General features: G+C 43.9%; 1 protein-coding gene across 1 annotated transcript; it reads left to right on the top strand.

The window, feature by feature from the left end:
- The first annotated feature begins 16,147 nt into the window (after nucleotides 1-16,147).
- LOC136763006 (serine/threonine-protein kinase N2) lies at nucleotides 16,148-20,398 on the top strand. The gene is made up of 9 exons (XM_066716672.1): nucleotides 16,148-17,166; nucleotides 17,462-17,553; nucleotides 17,797-17,973; nucleotides 18,125-18,187; nucleotides 18,493-18,569; nucleotides 18,676-18,818; nucleotides 19,223-19,330; nucleotides 19,509-19,589; nucleotides 19,674-20,398. Exons 1-9 carry the CDS (start codon nucleotides 16,477-16,479, stop codon nucleotides 19,857-19,859), a joined length of 1,617 nt encoding a protein of 538 aa, XP_066572769.1. The 5' UTR covers nucleotides 16,148-16,476; the 3' UTR covers nucleotides 19,860-20,398.
- The last annotated feature ends 637 nt before the right edge of the window (nucleotides 20,399-21,035 follow it).

Here is a 21,035-nt window from a genome sequence, read left to right as displayed (position 1 = left end):
CTGAGGGAAGGAGGTTCTCACCCAAGATTTGACGGTACATGGCCCCGTCCATCGTCCCTTTGATGCAGTGCAGTTGTCCTGTCCCCTTAGCAGAAAAACACCCCCAAAGCATAATGTTTCCACCTCCATGTTTGACGGTGGGGATGGTGTTCTTGGGGTCATTCCTCCTCCTCCAAACACGGCGAGTTGAGTTGATGCCAAAGAGCTTGATTTTGGTCTCATCTGACCACAACACTTTCACCCTGTTCTCCTCTGAATCATTCAGATGTTCATTGGCAAACTTCAGACGGGCCTGTACATGTGCTTTCTTGAGCAGGGAGACCTTGCGGGCGCTGCAGGATTTCAGTCCTTCATGGCGTAGTGTGTTACCAATTGTTTTCTTGGTGAGTATGGTCCCAGCTGCCTTGAGATCATTAACAAGATCCTCCCGTGTAGTTCTGGGCTGATTCCTCACCGTTCTCATGATCATTGAAACTCCACGAGGTGAGATCTTGCATGGAGCCCCAGACCGAGGGAGACTGACAGTTATTTTGTGTTTCTTCCATTTGCGAATAATCGCACCAACTGTTGTCACCTTCTCACCAAGATGCTTGGTGATGGTCTTGTAGCCCATTCCAGCCTTGTGTGGGTCTACAATCTTGTCCCTGACATCCTTGGACAGCTCTTTGGTCTTGGCCATGGTGGAGAGTTAGGAATGTGATTGATTGATTACTTCTGTGGACAGGTGTCTTTTATACAGGTAACGAGCTGAGATTAGGAGCACTCCCTTAAAGAGAGTGCTCCTAATCTCAGATTGTGACCTGTATTAAAGATACCTGGGAGCCAGAAATCTTGCTGATTGATAGGGTATCAAATACTTATTTCCCTCATTAACATGCAAATCAATTTATAACTTTTTTGAATGCGTTTTTCTGGATTTTGTTGTTGTTATTCTGTCTCTCACTGTTAAAATACACCTACCATTAAAATTATAGACTGATCATTTCTTTGTCAGTGGTCAAACGTACAAAATCAGCAGGGGATCAATTACTTTTTTCCCTCACTGTATGTCCGGGGCAGTTCCGAGACACGGGAAGTGATAATTAATAAGGTATTCTCTATAATTAGTTTAAGCATGGAGGCGTTGGTACCAAGGACACACTGTACTAATAAGAATGTATTAATAGATAATTTTGGTTCGTTACCCAAAGAATTTCCACGGCAGCAGAAATTGTTTCTATCTGCCACACAGATAAGTCTGAGCAGAGAAATCCTAATAAAAACAAGTTTTAACTAGTAACTTACTGGAAAGTTTATTATATTTTCTAACAGTTATACAGTGGGTATATACAATACATAGGGGGCAATTGTACCCCAACACAACTTCAAACAGTAACCTTAGGGATCCCGTAGGGCCACACCTGAGCCGTCCAGGAGCGAGGACTGTAGTCACGCTCTACCGGGAACTGTCTGCAATCAGCATATACAAAGTGGGGCTACAGAGGTTAACTCTTACGCCCTCCGCTTACAAGAGTAAGTCCAGCTGCTCTTCTAGTGCAGCTAGGAGCGAGTCCGTAATCTACTTGCACAATGTTTGGCGCGGGCAATCAAGCACTTGTGCGGCCTCCGCACAATATCATGGAGTGGATCCCTGATCCAATAGGAGTGGGGCCACAGACCCAATGAGAAAAATACAATATAATACACAGCTGGCTAGTCAACAGAGTAGCTGAGCTGAACAATATACAATATAAACTTATCGCGTGACAGCAACATGCTGTTGCCAGACTGAACACTGTGTATACCACGCATCAGGTGCTGGATTCAAGCGCTGCATAGGCCCATAGGCTTAACCACACCGTGTGTGCCGGGGTTTCTGGGGACACCAGGTGACGCAGGGGCCGAGGGTAGTAGACCACCAGCCGTAGCGGGATCTAAAACCTAGGCACGCACGCACAGACCGGGAGGGCTAGCAGAGCTCGTTCTCAGCGAACACTGAGAGCGAGATCTCCTACAGCCGCAGTTGCGGGCTGTACTGCGGGCGCAAGCCGGCGGAGGAGCACCTCACGCGGGCGAGATCTCTAACGACACATCGAGGCTCAGGCTGGGCAGCCGGGCCTCGGATTTTACTGCCGCTGCTAGCTCTCCTGCTGTGGAGGAAAAAGCCCTGTGGACAAAAAACCAACACAGCAAGCAGTCAGAATTTATATAGCACTATATAAACACGACTATTATTTTTAAAAGGCTCTTCTTGTGAACGAAACTGAAACTGAATGCGCAGCCAGACCTCCGGTGCACGGACGGGACAGAATCAGGATTAGCTTTCAATAATAACTAAACACACAAGACAGAGACGATGTGTAGCGAAAAAATGGTTGTGAACAACACTATGAAGTGAGCCAGCCAGCCGAAATATGCAGTTTGAATGTTTATTACAAACACAGACACAGAGAGCTTACGTTCCTGAGTCCAGCGAAACAGCAAAAGAGGACAAACCTGCGCTGATGTCACGTTGTATAGAACAGGAAGTGGAAGGGATCTGTTCTGAGTGACGAGTTCAGGGGCCAATGGCAGCTTTGATAGAGTGACGGTTCGATCGGGTTCCTACAGAAGTGCGCAGAAACCCCTCCCCCTTGGGCAGTGCTTCCAACTTGAAAGATAACTGGATGTTTTACAGAAAAAACTAAATTCTGACAAAACATGGAAAGACAGGAGAAATACACCTTTCCTGCATAGATCATCATCAGGTCTAACTGAAATGTTCTCCAGGGCGGCTTACATTTGAAGTTCCCTCCAGTCCAGGCAGAAATTAACCGGCATGGGCCGGACACTATATGTCTGGCTCAAATAAAAAAGTCCATAGGCGACTTGTCCCCACTCCCACCAATATTGAGGGAGCGTCAATTTCACCCCTCAATAATATTCAGGGGGTGCATCCTCCCCCCACAAACACTTACACTTCCGAAATGAAAACAAAACTTGTGCCTCCATTATTAATTAGCATACAATAACAAAACATATTTACTTCATCTAAGCAGTCAGTATGTTGAAATTGGCTTAATACTGATCCACTTTCTTCCAAATAGGTTTACATTGCATTTTTGTTTTGTTTGTTTGTTTATTTGTTTATTTATTTATTTATTTAACTATATCATGTCATATTAAATTACAATACAGTCTCCTAGCATAATACAATCTGTGACATATAACACAGGGCACCCATTTGGGCTGATGACGCAAGTGTGATAAGACTTGTTTGATGTGCCCTTTAGGAATTATTTCAAATCCTGGTGCACACACACATATGAAATGCACATGTATCTAGTATTGAATATTTACATACATACATATGAAACACACATACACACACATGAAACGCTCACACATATGCATATGAAACACACAATTTAATATGAAATGTTCACAAACACATATGAAACACTCACACATAGATTAAACACACACTTTTCTTATTAGAAATAAAAAATATATATATATATATATATATATATATACACTGATCATCCATCCTGCCTAATAATGTGTAGGTACCACTTTTGCCACCAAAACAGCCCTGACCCGCCGAGGCATGGACTCTACTAGACCTCTGAAGGTGTGCTGTGGTATCTGGCACCAAGACGTTAGCAGCAGATCCTTTAAGTCCTGTAAGTTGCAAGGTGGGGCCTCCATGGATCGGACTTGTTTGTCCATCACATCCCACAGATGCTCTATTGGATTGAGATCTAGGGAATTTGATTTGGAGGCCAAGTCAACACCTTCAACTCTTGATTCATCAGACCAGGTCACCTTATTCCAGTAGCTCGTCTGTTGGATCGGACCACACGGGCCAGCCTTTGTTCCCCACGTGCATCAATGATCCTTGGCCACACATGACCCTGTCGCTGGTTCACCGCTTTTCCTTCCTTGGACCACTTTTGATAGGTACCGACCACCGCAGACCGGGAACACCCCACAAGAGCTGCAGTTTTGGAGATGCTCTGACCCAGTCGTCTAGCCATCACAATTTGGCCCTTGTCAAAGTCGCTCAGATCCTTACACTTGCCCATTTTTCCTGCTTCTAACACATCAACTTTGAGGACAAAATGTACACTTGCTGCCTAATATATCCCACCCACTGACAGGTGCCATGATAACGGGATTATCAGTGTCATTCACTGTACCTGTGGTCATAATGTTATGGCTGATCAGTGTGTGTATATATATATATATATATATATATATATATACACACAATATATACACTACCATTCAAAAGTTTGGGGTCACTTAGAAATGTCCTTGTTTTCCATGAAAACATACATGATATGAGTTTGAATTGGAGATATAGCAAAATGACAAAATGAATATGAAATATAGTCATTGACAAGATTAGAAATAATGATTTTTAATTGAAATAAAAATTTTGTCCTTCAAACTTTGATTTCGTCAAAGAATCCTCCATTTGCAGCAATTACAGCCTTGCAGACCTCAGTCATCTAGTTGTCAATTAGCTTTTTAAATTGATAAACTTGGATTAGCAAACACAACGTGCCATTGGAACAGAGGACTGATGGTTGCTGATAATGGACCTCTACGCCTATGTAGATATTCCATTACAAATCAGGCATTTCCAGCTACAATAGTCATTTACAACATTAACAATGTCTACACTGTATTTCTGATCAATTTTATGTTATTTTAATGGATATAAAAATTGCTTTTCTTTTGAAAACAAGGACATTTCTAAGTGACCCCAAACTTTTGAACGGTAGTGTGTATATATATACACTCACCTAAAGGATTATTAGGAACATTATACTAATAATGTGTTTGACCCCCTTTCGCCTTCAGAACTGCCTTAATTCTACGTGGCATTGATTCAACAAGGTGCTGAAAGCATTCTTTAGAAATGTTGGCCCATATTGATAGGATAGCATCTTGCAGTTGATGGAGATTTGTGGGATGCACATCCAGGGCACGAAGCTCCCGTTCCACCACATCCCAAAGATGCTCTATTGGGTTGAGATCTGGTGACTGTGGGGGCCAGTTTAGTACAGTGAACTCATTGTCATGTTCAAGAAACCAATTTGAAATGATTGGACCTTTGTGACATGGTGCATTATCCTGCTGGAAGTAGCCATCAGAGGATGGGTACATGGTGGTCATAAAGGGATGGACATGGTCAGAAACAATGCTCAGGTAGGCCGTGGCATTTAAACGATGCCCAATTGGCACTAAGGGGCCTAAAGTGTGCCAAGAAAACATCCCCCACACCATTACACCACCACCACCAGCCTGCACAGTGGTAACAAGGCATGATGGATCCATGTTCTCATTCTGTTTACGCCAAATTCTGACTCTACCATCTGAATGTCTCAACAGAAATCGAGACTCATCAGACCAGGCAACAGAACAGGAAATCAGCACACAAGAAGGATGTGTGTTGTGGGCTGCCAGAGCAATCATTCCTCCACCAGGCAGAGCAGCTGTGCTGAAACAACTACATCAGTCTCATCCTGGGATCGGCAGAATGAAGGGACTCTCCCGAAGTAACGTGTGGTGGCCTAAGCTCGATACAGAAATTGAGACACTAGTGAAGACGTACCATGTATGTCAGGAGAATAGAAACCTTCCAGCTGTCACGCCTTTACATCCTTGGGAGTGGCCAGAAAAGCCTTGGAGAAGAGTGCATATTGATTATACAGGACCATTTAAAGGGAAGATGTTTGCTGGTCCTAGTTGATGCTTATTCTAAGTGGATTGAAGCCTATCCTCTCAACAGTGTTACATCAGCCATCACCATTGCATGTCTAAGAAAAAGCTTCAGTCAGCATGGCATACCGAAGATGGTGGTGAGATCCACACTTGATCTCATCCACCCAGATTTCAGGGGTCAAGTCGAACTCAGACAACTTAGACAAAAGCAGAACCATGATCGGCATGAGTGTAGTGGAGGGTGAACCAGTTTACACCAGAAACTTCAGTCACTGGTGTTCAGCAACACCAGTTGAAATGCCAGCAGCACCGTGTGGGGAAGAGAACACTCCCACCAGTTCAGACTTTCCTCCTCACAGCTGGAAATGGTACCAGATCAGCAACTTGAGGTCAGAAGATCGGAGCAGGAGACCTCCAGCTTATTTGAAAGCTTACACTTAGAAGTGGGTTCCCCAGCCACAGGGTTAGAATGCACCCTGGAACTCACTGGGATGGATGGTAGTCTACCCAGAAATCCCTAGTTTAAGATTAAAAGAGGTTGTGTTGTTAAAATAAATAAAAAAGGGAATTGTAATAATAGATTATATGGGTTATTACGTGGGCTTACTGCTGAAACATTGTTAGTGTAAAATGATTTTAGTTATCCTAATGTGATAACGTAAAACTTGTATTATCAGAGGGGAAGGGATATAGTATCTTAGGCGGACTTTATATGGCAACCACTAGGTAGTGCTAATGAGGAGACTGCACCATGGTTATAATCCACTATCTATGTCCCTGCCATGGGCAGAAGTAGAAACCTTGTGAGCGGGTATAGAGTAAGCTCCGGTAATGTCGGCCAATGACTATTAATAAGTTTGCAATAAATATAGTCCTAAGGCATTCACCGTGGTTTCTCCTTCTTATACCTAAAACACCACAGCCAGGCAGTTATTCCACCACCAAGATAATCTGTCCTTGATGCTGCATTTATTATTTGTTGTTACATGTACTGGAGTGGTAATGCATTTTTATGTTTTTACACTGTAACAAGGGATGAGTTTAAGGTCATCAGTGATATCACAAAGATTTGCACCATTTTAAATGAATATGTAAAGTAAATAACACATACTACATGGTCAATTCACTATTTTTACTGTGCAATTACAGTGTAAGTAAACTGTAATAAGGGTACTGTATTATAAAGTGTTTCCCATATTTTAAATGGCCTAAATTAGCATTAAGATATGTATATATTGGAGCATATATTGCACTTCTCCATAGTGGCCTCTGTAACCACCTTGTCCTTCACCAACATGGCCGCTCACACACCAAGCCTAACAACTCCAGTTTAGTTCCCCCTTTCCCTCCACAACATGTACGTTCATAAATGATTAATTAATACCAACCATATTTTTTCCCCTTTTTAACACAACAGATTACTACCATTAATAACATTTAATGTTTTCTAACTTCAAAACACTAAATCACACTAAACCAGCAATGATTAGTGTCATTTTATTGGAGAGGGGTTCACTCCATCACAAGGATTATTAACAGAGAAAAGCTACTTTGCAATGATGTTTATCCCACAGAACTATATTAACTGCTTAAGTGTATCCAATGTATCTATTTGTTATTAAAGCGATGAAAAAATTCAACCAGTATACATTTTTATGACTGTATTTATGGATTAAATTTGCAACTGGTAACGGTTGATGATTGCGGTGCATCGCCACTAGTAGCACAAGAGAGAGAGACATCATACGTGGAGTCTTCTGAAATGGCCACAGCCACGACATTATCTCCCTAAAAAGTCATCTTTGTGGTGATAACCCTTGCCCTCCTCATTGCTCACTCTTCACAACAATTCTCCTTTGTTCATTTCTCTTACCCAAGTGCTCTCCTATCTTCCTCTCCTCCCCTACGTGACCACAATCCTCTTTCATTGCTCCCTCCTTAAATCTTTTTCTCTGTTGACATTCCTTCATTTAGCTTTTTCTCCCACTAGGAGTCTCACTTGTGGGTTTATAAAAGGAAGTGGTGAGCTGGCTCTTCGGGACATGCACTGCCTCACTTGCAGGCTGGGGTCTAAACCCAGGGTGTGTCTTTTTTAAGCAACTGACGGAGAGGAGATTTTGTGGTTGAGTATTACAGCAGAAACCAGAGATAATAAACCATCGTGCCTAGGAAAGAAGACAGCTCAGGTATGAGGTGTACAGCATCCACGTTGGATTGAAGTGGAGAAATGCCCTTAGCGGACAGCCAAAAACTGACAAACTCGACTTCAGGGGCTGTGAACACGCATTTCTCCCCATTGAGGGTGAGTTTGTATTGCTGGAGTGCGGAAAATACCCTGTGCAGGCACTGATTGTGGGTGTCAGCGTTAGGCCCATGGACCACAATGTCATCTAGGTAGACAGCTACCCTGGGAATTTCGGCAAAGATAGATTACATTAGTTTTTGAAAGCAACTTGGTGCAGAACTGAGACTAAACGGCATGCGTGTGTACATGAACACACCCGTGTGTGAGACGAATACGGTGAGGTCCCTGCTGTTGGGGTGGAGGGGTACCTGCAAATAACCCTGCCAAAAGTCAAGTTTGGAGAAGACCATAGAGCCATAGAAGTTGGCTGTGAGCTCTTAGTGGTGGGGAGAGGGTATTTGTCTGGTATTACAGACTTATTCTCCTCACAGAGGTCAATGCAGACTCACAGGCCACCCAACTTCTTCTTTGCAATGACAAGGTTGGAGATCCAGGGTGAGGCACTGACCAGTTCAATGATTCCAGCGTCCAGCATGAGGCGGAGTTAAGGCGGAGTTTAGCCATGATGTCATCATGCAGTGCAAGGGGAACTCACTGCAGTGGCTGTATCGCTGGACTTATTGCTGGATCCAAAAGGGGCTGATGTGTGAAAGAAGGGAGACAGCCCAAACTTTCAAACACAGGCAGATTGTCCTACACACCATTCACAAAACAACAGCCTGAAACACCGTCCAGCTGTTCATAAAATATTAATAAAATCGGCTGCTACCGGTCCAATTATTATCCTTCAGTTTATTTTTAACTAGTCAGGGCACTGCACCGGTCCTGTGAAATCCAAGTTTTTAATACACTCGGATATTAACTGTAGGCAGTCATTGTTTCTGTATGTGGATTTCACTCCATGCTGCTAATAAAACTGTAATTTCTTTGTGATCCCACACGGCACTTGAGATTATATATTCCGACATAATGTATCTTATCTCTCCCCTGTCTCTCTGCAAGTCAAGCGCACATATTCTCTTTCAGAAGAAGAGATATTTCCTTAATGGGCGTGAAACGGACACATCCGGATGCTTAGCCAGTGGAAACACCCGTTTAAGCATCCCAGGCCGGACGCGTCCGCCAGTGGAAACGGGGCATACTTTTCTTAGAGAAACACAGTAAAATGTATAGAATTATATATATAGTTTGACCAGCAACTTTGACAAGGGCCAAATTGTGATGGCTAGACGACTGGGTCAGAGCATCTTCAAAACTGCAGCTCTTGTGGGGTGTTCCCGGTCTGCAGTGGTCGGTACCTATCAAAAGTGCTCCAAGGAAGGAAAAGCGGTGAACCGGCGACAGGGTCATGGGCGGCCAAGGCTCATTGATGCATGTGGGGAGCTACTGTTGCTCAAATTGCTGAAAAAGTGAATGCTGGTTCTGATAGAAAGGTGTCAGAACACACAGTGCATCGCAGTTTGTTGCGTATGGGGCTGCGTAGCCGCAGACCAGTCAGGGTGCCCATGCTGACCCCTGTCCACTGCCGAAAGCACCTACAATGGGCACGTGAGCATCAGAACTGGACCATGGAGCAATGGAAGAAGGTGGCCTCGTCTGATGAATCACAAGTTCAAGGTGTTGAATTGGCCTCCAAATTCCCCAGATCTCAATCCAATCGAGCATCTTTGGGATGTGCTGGACAAACAAGTCCGATCCATGGAGGCCCCACCTCGGAGCTTACAGGACTTAAAGGATCTGCTGCTAACGTCTTGGTTGAGTTGCGCCGATCCGATAATCCATATCGATATCGGTCCGATACAGGCCAAAGACACTGGATCGGATATCAGAAATAATAGATGTTGTAATCCAATATGATCCACCGACAAATCTAGTCTGAAACTTTGCCTTAAAGGGGAACCGAAAATACATATTTTCTCAGGGCAGGGGGAATAACAGTCAGATTAGAGCAAGGTTCCTGCAGGTTAAGGATGTGGAAAAATAATGACTTTTCATAGTCTTAATTACTGACTTTATAATGAACTGGATCAAAGTATTCTAGGATTATAATATTTTTTTGACAAATTCCATATAAGCACAATCGGTGGAATTCTGCAGATCTGCGCATGTCTGCGGAAATCTGCGCTACAAAAACACGACCAATGGCTTCCTCACAGAGACGAAAACACTTTTAAGTGTATAATATGTGCAGTGCAATTAAACTACCACAAATCTACAGCTGGTATGTTAACCCACCTAAAAGACAAACACCCTTGTGCGACACTAGCAATGACAGAAAAGGGAAGAGGAGCAACAAACACATGAATATTATTAAGCTAGCAGCAGCCATTTATTTTGTATTGACTGAACTCGAGCACACAGTGTGTTTCTGAATGCAGACGGCAGTCTGAGTGTTGAGTGTGGTTTGGAAATGTGGAAAAGTAAATCGTTTAGATTTAGATTGTATAAATTAGTTACATAGATAGTCTAATACATTTTGTATTTCGCTGTTATGACCAGAAAATGTTGCCACAAGGACGCTAATGTTAAGGCATTTTCGGTGCAGCTCACATTGCTAAACTATTAGGCTATTGAATAAGTTGAGTTACATTATATATATATTGTGTATTGTGTTAACTAAATGTTGTGATTTGAATTTTGCACAGTTGTACTTTCAGTGATATTTCAGTATTCATTTTGAATGTTAAAATGCTGCTTAAATATATATTTTTAAATTTAAAAGAGTTTCACTAAATAAAAGGAAGCAGCATTATTGCATAAGTCATGTTGTTGTGGGCTTTGTATTTTTTCCTTTAAGGAAATAGAGAATTTGTTTCACATTGCATCCATATGTAGCGTAAGGTACACTTATACATTTCAGTTCAAAGAAGTGAATTTATAGTATCACCTTATCATGAATCCTGGAATCTTGTAGAACTTAATTTCCGTAATAATTGGACGCAGACACCAATTCCTAAGATATAAATGGTCAAATTTATTAAGAACAAAGATAAAATGCAACACTACACTAGTTATACAAAAGGGAAAAACTAATTAAAATTCACTCAAGATCAACAAATCAAAGTCAAATCACTTCCGTGACCAAATCAAAGACCATGGAATGGCATATGATAACACACAAAACGTTACACAAAATTACAAACACATTGACTACATTACCAGTTAGTAAGACGAAGGTGAGTCTCTCATTAGTATTGTTAGTTGGACATTAAATAACTACGCAGATTAGTATTTAAGTCAAATAACTTCTCGTTATATATATCAGTCTCATTTACGTTTGGGTGCCGAGAAAAATCCTATCATTTCTTCTTACCACAATTCTCCCTAACTGATTACTATTCAATGATTAAGAATAGGCAGGGCCACCTTTAATAGTGTCTATTAACCTGTCAATTTCAGATTAAACAGTTAAACAGGAATGAGAAGATATTTCTCGGCGTTGACAGATTTTATTTCTAAAATTGTCAAACAAAACAGTTTAATGCAACACACATTTATATTTAAGAAAATACTAAATGATATTACACATTCTAAAGTTTATAACTCACAGAATAACATTTCTAATTGATTTCTCAAATGTCATGAATAATAAACTCCAAACTGTTAAACTTATCTGAACTTCGTCGCAGAGAGGCCTCTCTGGCTTCGGGCTCAGATAACAGCACACGGCACGAGGTCCGTGTGGTTTGGAACAAAGGCAGTCCGGTTCGGCTTTGTCCAAGAACTTCCACTCAGTCGATGCTCCTGGAAGTTGGGGTTTCGCGAAAGTAGAGTCTTTTCCAAACAGATTTTCCACTGGTTTGAAAGCTCCAAGGTTGTGCACAAAATCTTCTTTGTAAGCAGGGTTTCCACCGTAGTTAATTGAAGACAAAGTCTTTGAGGAAAGCAGGGCCCTGTTTGGTTCCAAGGGTCATGTTTCTTAAGACTCAATAGCTATTTAAATGACTGACACTTTCGTATTCAGTCGACTTAGTCAATTGTCCAGCTGTAAAACTCCACTGATCAGATGGGTACAGGCAGGCATGCGCAGTTTGTAAAGTTCCTTATTTAAAAGTCCTTTAAAATAATTCTTCGTACGGCTCAATCTCCTTCTCCCAGTTTAACTCTTCTGTTGCCGGCAAAGACTTAGTTGGTTCCGTTTCGGTTCTGGCAACAGAGCTGTAGGTTGAGCTGTGGCAGCTACAGTGAGGGAAAAAAGTATTTGATCCCCTGCTGATTTTGTACGTTTGCCCACTGACAAAGAAATGATCAGTCTATAATTTTAATGGTAGGTGTATTTTAACAGTGAGAGACAGAATAACAACAAAAAAATCCAGAAAAACGCATTTCAAAAAAGTTATCCATTGATTTGCATGTTAATGAGGGAAATAAGTATTTGACCCCTTCGACTTAGTACTTGGTGGCAAAACCCTTGTTGGCAATCACAGAGGTCAGACGTTTCTTGTAGTTGGCCACCAGGTTTGCACACATCTCAGGATGGACTTTGTCCCACTCCTCTTTGCAGATCCTCTCCAAGTCATTATGGTTTCGAGGCTGACATTTGGCAACTTGAACCTTCAGCTCTATGGGATTAAGGTCTGGAGACTGGCTAGGCCACTCCAGGACCTTAATGTGCTTCTTCTTGAGCCACTCCTTTGTTGCCTTGGCTGTGTGTTTTGGGTCATTGTCATGCTGGAATACCCATCCACGACCCATTTTCAATGCCCTGGCTGAGGGAAGGAGGTTCTCACCCAAGATTTGACGGTACATGGCCCCGTCCATCGTCCCTTTGATGCGGTGCAGTTGTCCTGTCCCCTTAGCAGAAAAACACCCCCAAAGCATAATGTTTCCACCTCCATGTTTGACGGTGGGGATGGTGTTCTTGGGGTCATTCCTCCTCCTCCAAACACGGCGAGTTGAGTTGATACCAAAGAGCTCGATTTTGGTATCATCTGACCACAACACATTCACCCAGTTCTCCTCTGAATCATTCAGATGTGCATTGGCAAACTTCAGACAGGCCTGTACATGTGCTTTCTTGAGCAGGGGGACCTTGCGGGCGCTGCAGGATTACAGTCCTTCACGGCGTAGTGTGTTACCAATTGTTTTCTTGGTGACTATGGTCCCAGCTGCCTTGAGATCATTAACAAGATCCTCCCGTGTAGTTCTGGGCTGATTCCTCACCGTTCTCATGATCATTGAAACTCCACAAGGTGAGATCTTGCATTGAGCCCCAGACCGAGGGAGACTGACAGTTATTTTGTGTTTCTTCCATTTGCGAATAATCGCACCAACTGTTGTCACCTTCTCACCAAGCTGCTTGGCGATGGTCTTGTAGCCCATTCCAGCCTTGTGTAGGTCTACAATCTTGTCCCTGACATCCTTGGTCAGCTCTTTGGTCTTGGACATGGTGGAGAGTTTGGAATGTGATTGATTGATTGCTTCTGTGGACAGGTGTCTTTTATACAGGTAACGAGCTGAGATTAGGATCACTCCCTTTAAGAGAGTGCCCCTAATCTCAGCTCGTTACCTGTATAAAAGACACCTGGGGAGCCAGAAATCTTGCTGATTGATAGGGGATCAAATACTTATTTCCCTCATTAACATGCAAATCAATGTATAACTTTTTTGAAATGCGTTTTTCTGGATTTTTTTGTTGTCTCTCACTGTTAAAATACACCTACCATTACAATTATAGACTGATCATTTCTTTGTCAGTGGGCAAACATACAAAATCAGCAAGGGATCAAATACTTTTTTCCCTCACTGTACAACTAATAAGAAAAGTGTTTAATCTATGTGTGAGTGTTTCATATGTGTGTGTATGTGTGTGAGTGTTTCATATGTATGTATGTAAATATTCAATACTAGATGCATGTGCATTTCATGTGTGTGTGTGCACCAGGATTTGAAATAATTCCTAAAGGGCACATCAAACAAGTCTTATCACACTTGCGTCATCAGTCCAAATGGGAGCCCTGTGTTATATGTCACAGATTGTATTATGCTAGGAGACTGTATTGTAATTTAAATATGACATGATATAGTTAAATAAATAAATACATAAATAAACAAAACAAAAATGCAATGTAAACCTATTTATATATATATAACAAAACACACTGTCATCTACATTTATGTACATTGCAAGTTCAACCTTATCTGAAAAAATAAACTGAGTAAATGGGAAACTGTATGTAAAATAATGTGATATATTGAAACAATTGTAAATCAACCTTAATAAAGTGTCTGCATAGAAGTAATAAATAATATTAAAGAACAACTAACAGCAATAAAGACATCAGCATTATGATAATTAACTGATTAACTCTTTATTTGCTTTGCATACTTCAAATTTTTTTAGATATACACTCACCTAAAGGATTATTAGGAACACCTGTTCAATTTCTCATTAATGCAATTATCTAACCAACCAATCACATGGCAGTTGCTTCAATGCATTTAGGGGTGTGGTCCTGGTCAAGACAATCTCCTGAACTCCAAACTGAATGTCTGAATGGGAAAGAAAGGTGATTTAAGCAATTTTGAGCGTGGCATGGTTGTTGGTGCCAGACGGGCCGGTCTGAGTATTTCACAATCTGCTCAGTTACTGGGATTTTCACGCACAACCATTTCTAGGGTTTACAAAGAATGGTGTGAAAAGGGAAAAACATCCAGTAAGCGGCAGTCCTGTGGGCGAAAATGCCTTGTTGATGCTAGAGGTCAGAGGAGAATGGGCCGACTGATTCAAGCTGATAGAAGAGCAACTTTGACTGAAATAACCACTCGTTACAACCGAGGTATGCAGCAAAGCATTTGTGAATCCACAATACGTACAACCTTGAGGCGGATGGGCTACAACAGCAGAAGTCCCCACCGGGTACCACTCATCTCCACTACAAATAGGAAAAAGAGGCTACAATTTGCACAAGCTCACCAAAATTGGACAGTTGAAGACTGGAAAAATGTTGCCTGGTCTGATGAGTCTCGATTTCTGTTGAGACATTCAGATGGTAGAGTCAGAATTTGGTGTAAACAGAATGAGAACATGGATCCATCATGCCTTGTTACCACTGTGCAGGCTGGTGGTGGTGGTGTAATGGTGTGGGGGATGTTTTCTTGGCACACTTTAGGCCCCTTAGTGCCAATTGGGCATCGTTTAAATGCCACGGCCTACCTGAGCATTGTTTCTGACCATGTCCATCCCTTTATGACCACCATGTACCCATCCTCTGATGGCTACTTCCAGCAGGATAATGCACCATGTCACAAAGGTCGAATCATTTCAAATTGGTTTATTGAACATGACAATGAGTTCACTGTACTAAACTGGCCCCCACAGTCACCAGATCTCAACCCAATAGAGCATCTTTGGGATGTGGTGGAACGGGAGCTTCGTGCCCTGGATGTGCATCCCACAAATCTCCATCAACTGCAAGATGCTATCCTATCAATATGGGCCAACATTTCTAAAGAATGCTTTCAGCACCTTGTTGAATCAATGCCACGTAGAATTAAGGCAGTTCTGAAGGCGAAAGGGGGTCAAACACAGTATTAGTATGGTGTTCCTAATAATCCTTTAGGTGAGTGTATATTAGCTGCCATTCCACTTTTATTTTTTATATTAGGTTATTTTAAAGAAAGTGTATTCAGGATTTTAGAATCCCAGGCTGGGATTAAATCAAAACTTTGACCCACCCGCTAATACAGAACTAGACAACTGTACTGGTTGCGGTTTCATTTTTAGATGCCACTTTCTTCTAATCATAAATATAACCACTATAATGTACAGGTTTGTAGTTTGCTATTAGCAGGGGGGTCAAACTTTAGATTTAATCCGGGCCCCAGTCTAGGATTTGGAGATATAGGCAGTCAAACCTATGTGTGCTGTTTTCAGTGCGTTTTCAAATACGAAACATGCACTCTTGGTAACTTCCCAGCATTTCACTGGAGCCTTTAATACAGACGTCAATCCCACAACCTATTTACAGACCTCAATGGGTCAGAATGATTTATTTACCAATACTACATACATACATATATACATACATATATGCATGTATAGAGGACAAGTCAGACCCTATTCAGTGCGGCTTTAGCCCCCCTATATTTGATAAGAAACTTTAAATCCATCGATAAGCAGATGAACTAACTCGCAGGCTTTAGGACCACGGGGTTATTGGGCACTTAGACAAATCGCCAACCCCCCCCCCCCACCCATCAATACAAGCATTGCGTATGATGATCATCTGGCCAGTGTGACATCACAGTGGTTCCAGAGTTCTAAACCACCTTCCTTATGCCAAGCATTCCACTGCTGTGCTTACCTGAGAGAGAACGGACGTGTTTTGACTTTGTGCAAACATTGTTAGACAATCCACTATCCTCTACGTAGCGAAAGCCTTTCTATATTGTTATCGGTTCTCTGAGTTTCTGTTCTGATAAGGAGTGAGAGACAGACAGACACAGAGACAGACAGAGAGACAGAGAGAGAGACAGAGGCCCGGTGGGGTGCCATCGGGCCTCAGACTCCCCCAGAGACAGAGATTCCGGCTAAGATGGGGTTTAGGTCATTCCTGCCCTACGCATTACCTGGACTGCTGGCGGTCATAGGCTGGTGGTGGTGGCTGTCACGGAAGAACCAACCCGACGACAGCCACGCCTCAGCCGACGCCAGCCACGTCTCTGCCGACGTCAACCACGTCGATGCCGACGTCAACCACGTCGATGCCGACGCCTGCCACGTCGATGCCGACGTCTGCCACGTGGAAGCCGACGCCTGCCAAGTCGATGCCGACCCCTGGCACGTCGATGCCGACCCCTGCCACGTCGATGCCGACGCCTGCCACGTCGAAGCCGACCTCTGGGACATCGATGCCGACCCCTGCCATGTCGATGCCGACGCCTGCCACGTCGAAGCCGACCTCTGGGACATCGATGACGACCCCTGCCACGTTGATGCCGACCTCTGGCACGTCGATGCCGACGCCTGCCACGTCGATGCCGACGCCTGCCACGTCGATGCCGACGCCTGCCATGTCGATGCCGACCTCTGGGACGTCGATGCCGACGCCAGCCACGTTGAAGCCGACCTCTGGGACATCGATGACGACCCCTGCCTCGTCGAAGCCGACGCCAGCCACGTCGAAGCTGACCTCTGGGATATCGAAGACGACCCCTGCCACGTCGAAGCCGACACCAGCGACTTTCAGTGCCTTGCTGTCCTGGGGCAGGGGACATTTGGAAAGGTATATCCCAGTGACCCGAGTCATGGTCATGGTCATTATAATGTGGGGCGGCTCCAAGCGATCGGTAATTCAGTCGAGGATGTGGAGAATAGATATTTGCTCGACACCAGTTTTCCAAAAACATATTTGTGGACACTTTAGAACTGACGTCCACTTTCTAACCTGTAACAGAAACATTGTCTGTGACTTGTAAGTGCAATTAGTGAGGACATATTTCTAAATGCTTGTGTTGTGAGTGTTGCTCCTGGGCTCGAGAGCGGAGTTTGCCCGTCTTGAATCTGTCTTGCTTTGACAGGTGCTGCTTGCCGAGGCCAGAGACACTGGAGAGAAGTACGCCATTAAAGCACTGAAGAAGGCAGACTATCTAGGCAGTGAAGATTTTGGCAGGTATGGCTTTCTTTTGTCTCTAGTGATGCTTCTGGGTTTCTCAGCAGAGCAAAGATAAATAAACCTCCTCATGGTTTTAATGCTTTAGACCAAGGGACCACATTAGCCCACAAAGGTCATCATTGACTTTTTTAACTGTCTTACTCTGCAGAAAAGCTGCCATGTTGTTGCATCTGTGGACGTCTTTGTCCAAGCTGTTGATGAATGTATTTTCAGCTGCTGTCTGTCTTTTTTCTCTTTCAGCCTCATGTGCGAAAGGCGCGTCTTTGAGACGTTAAACAATGAGCAGCACCCGTTCCTGGTGAACTACTTTGGCGCCTTCCAGACCAGCGGGCACGTGTGCCTCAAAATGGAGTATGTGGTTGGCGGAGACCTAAAGATGGATTCAGACGCGGACGCATTTCCTGAGCCCCGGGCCGTGTGAGTGAAACACTGAGCTGCATGACGTCTTGGTAGAGAAGCTCGCTCTGCCAACAGTAATGATGTTGAACTGTGTACCTATATAATCAGAATTGATAGCAAATGATATTTTATCTGAGCTTTCTTGTTGTTGGTCTCTTTTCTTGAACAGATTTACTGCTGCCTGTGTGGTGTTGGGTCTGGAGCATCTACACAGCCACAAGATAGCTCACAGGTAAGGTCTCACACATCAGCACTTTTTACAACATACACACAAGAAAACATGCACAGTGTCACCGAGATCAAACCCCACCTCAACTATTCTCCCATTTAATTTAATTTCTCATAGATGTTGTAAATGATTGATTGTGACTCATAAGAGAAGCCACGTCCTAATATCAGTGCAGACATGAACCTGAATGCACACAGTGTGAGACGTGTGTGTTTCCTTTAATGGCTGACAGTGAGACAGTGCTCGTGTTCCGGGCATGTCCTCTCTCTATTCTGCTACCATGTGATTATACTGTATTTTTATTGCAGGGACCTGAAGCTGGACAACCTGTTGCTGGACAGAGAAGGCTTCGTTAAAATCGCCGACTTTGGGATATGCAAAGAAGGTACATTACAAAAACAATAGTGTTGATTTCCTCATTTAGCACTATGTATAATTTACATTTTTACTCCGGTGTGTTTTTCCCGACTCCTCTTCATTGTTCTTGCCAGGCATGGGTGCCAGTGATGTCACCGGCACATTCATTGGCACACCCGACTTCATTGCCCCCGAAGCCCTTACAGAGGAGACATATACCAGAGCTGTGGACTGGTGGGCACTGGGGGTGCTGCTATATGAAATGCTCGTCGGCAAGGTGGGTAACACAACTTCATTAAACCTGTTGATTTTGCAAATACCAATCTAATGGAAAATGTAAACTAGTAGCTCCAAAAGCTGAAACACAAGCCAGTGTTTAATCTCTACAGCTCTCTCGTGCACACAGAACCGAAAGCACACGCCTGCGTTGTCACTTTGTTCACCAGGTTTGGTTCTCGGGAGGATTGCGGTTACAGCGCAGATGAATTTCACTTCCTATTCTATAATTGATGTGCTTTAATAAGTCATGTCTCAGGTGTGAATTGACCATTTGGTTGTACAGTCTACACTATTGGTGTCCGTGTGGCTTTTGCAGTCCTGGGCTAAGATTGTGAATAATGCAAAGCCTCGGTCTGGAGTCACCCTTCAAGCGCTCTCCTGTCTTTCTCCTTGTGCCCGTAGCGTCCCTTCACTGGCAATGATGAGGACGCCATGTTTGAGAGCATCATCAGAGACCCAGTGCAGTTCCCCAGCCACCTCTCCACAGAAGCCACCTCCATCTTCACAGGGGTTCGTGTGCCAAGTTTTTTCCCCCGAGTTGTGCCTCGGTATCCTGCTTCCCAACCATAATGAATGCATTCCACTGTTATTGAAATGTGACGGGACTCCTCTCCTGCATCACGTTTCAGCTTTAAGTCCATTGCTGGAGAATAACGTGCCTCTCCTTCTTGTTTTGAATCATCTGCAGCTGTTGGAGAAAGACCCAGAGTGGCGGCTGGGCGCCGGGGAGCGCGGAGTGGAAGACGTCAAGGCCCACCCCTTCTTCAGGGTACGTGGTGCACACAACCGTTTTAGGGCTCTGTCCCATGAAGGCGGCACCCCCTTATCCTTCTTTTCTTCTCTCTCATTTCAGAGTGTGGACTGGCCAGCGCTGCTTGCTAAGAGAGTGACGCCTCCCTTCATCCCCACAATCAGCGAGCGTGAGGCCCTGTGCGGCTCTGCGGCCCCTGTGTTCACTCTGCCCCACAAGCGCAGGGCCCTGACTGAAGAGGAGCAAGAGCTCTTCAAAGACTTTGACTACGTGGCCGACTGGTTCTAGTGCCAGCGCTGGGGAAACGAGCAAGAGAGTGACACACAGAGACAGACAGACATTGAGAGCAACACAGAACATCAGCTCTCCCCCTCCCCTCCTCCCCTCACACGCGCACACACACACACACACACACACGCACACACACACACACACACGAGCACGCATGCACGCACACACACACACACACACACACACACACACACACACACACACGAGCACGCATGCACGCACACACACACACACACACACACACACACACACACACACGCAGGCACACACGCACACAGACGCAGGCACGCACACACGTGCACGCACACACACGCACGCACACACACACACACGCACGCAGGCACGCACGCACGCACGAACGCACGCACACACAATAATTGCAGAAAGACTGAGAGGATCCTGCAGCCGTTGTGATGGTCCTGGCCGTGGGACATGAAGACTAGAAAACCCGCCTTCACCGCCAGACAGAGCGGCTCAAATCACGTGTTCCTCCTCACACTGCAAACTCAATAAAACCAACAACAATCACTTTCAAAGATGCCTCCTTGTGTTTGGATTGCACTGATTCATTATTCTTGACTGTAAAACAGGGAACTGATCTCCTGTGCCACTGTGGGTCGTCAAAGGTCACGTCATTTTCCCATCGGTTGAAGGCAAATGAGCAATAATATGTACTATGACACACAGTTAACATCCTATGTATTATTATTTATACATATGTAGAGTAAACATGGTTAAAGGAAAACATGACCCAATTGCATGCCAAATATTTAAAGTCTCAAATATGATTAAAATACACAAATCCCTCTGAATCACAGAAAACAAAAGTTTGCTGCCACGCCCAATCCTATATAATGAAACCAGATAATATGTAAAATATCTGATGTTTATGGCTAGCAGTCTCTGGAACATGTCAGATTTCATGAATAAAACTAAATCTGTGTTCTAGTATTCGTGCAACTAAGGCCCTTACTTTTCACCATGTCCAAACACCGCTCCCATATAGATGCACTCCTCCTCCGCTTCCCGCTCTGTGGATCCTTGTGCGCTCCCAGCAACGTCCAATACACTCCTGACACGGGTCTTGAAAGTGGTTTCCTCATGGCAGTGAACACTTGATGGCAATCATGTTCTTCTTCGCCACACCACACAGGTTCCCACAAGCATTGAGTC

Source organism: Amia ocellicauda, chromosome 11, assembly GCF_036373705.1.
Source record: "Amia ocellicauda isolate fAmiCal2 chromosome 11, fAmiCal2.hap1, whole genome shotgun sequence".
Taxonomy (NCBI): Eukaryota; Metazoa; Chordata; class Actinopteri; order Amiiformes; family Amiidae; genus Amia; species Amia ocellicauda.
Note: the sequence above shows the minus strand (reverse complement) of the source record. Positions and strands in the feature narration are given on the sequence as shown.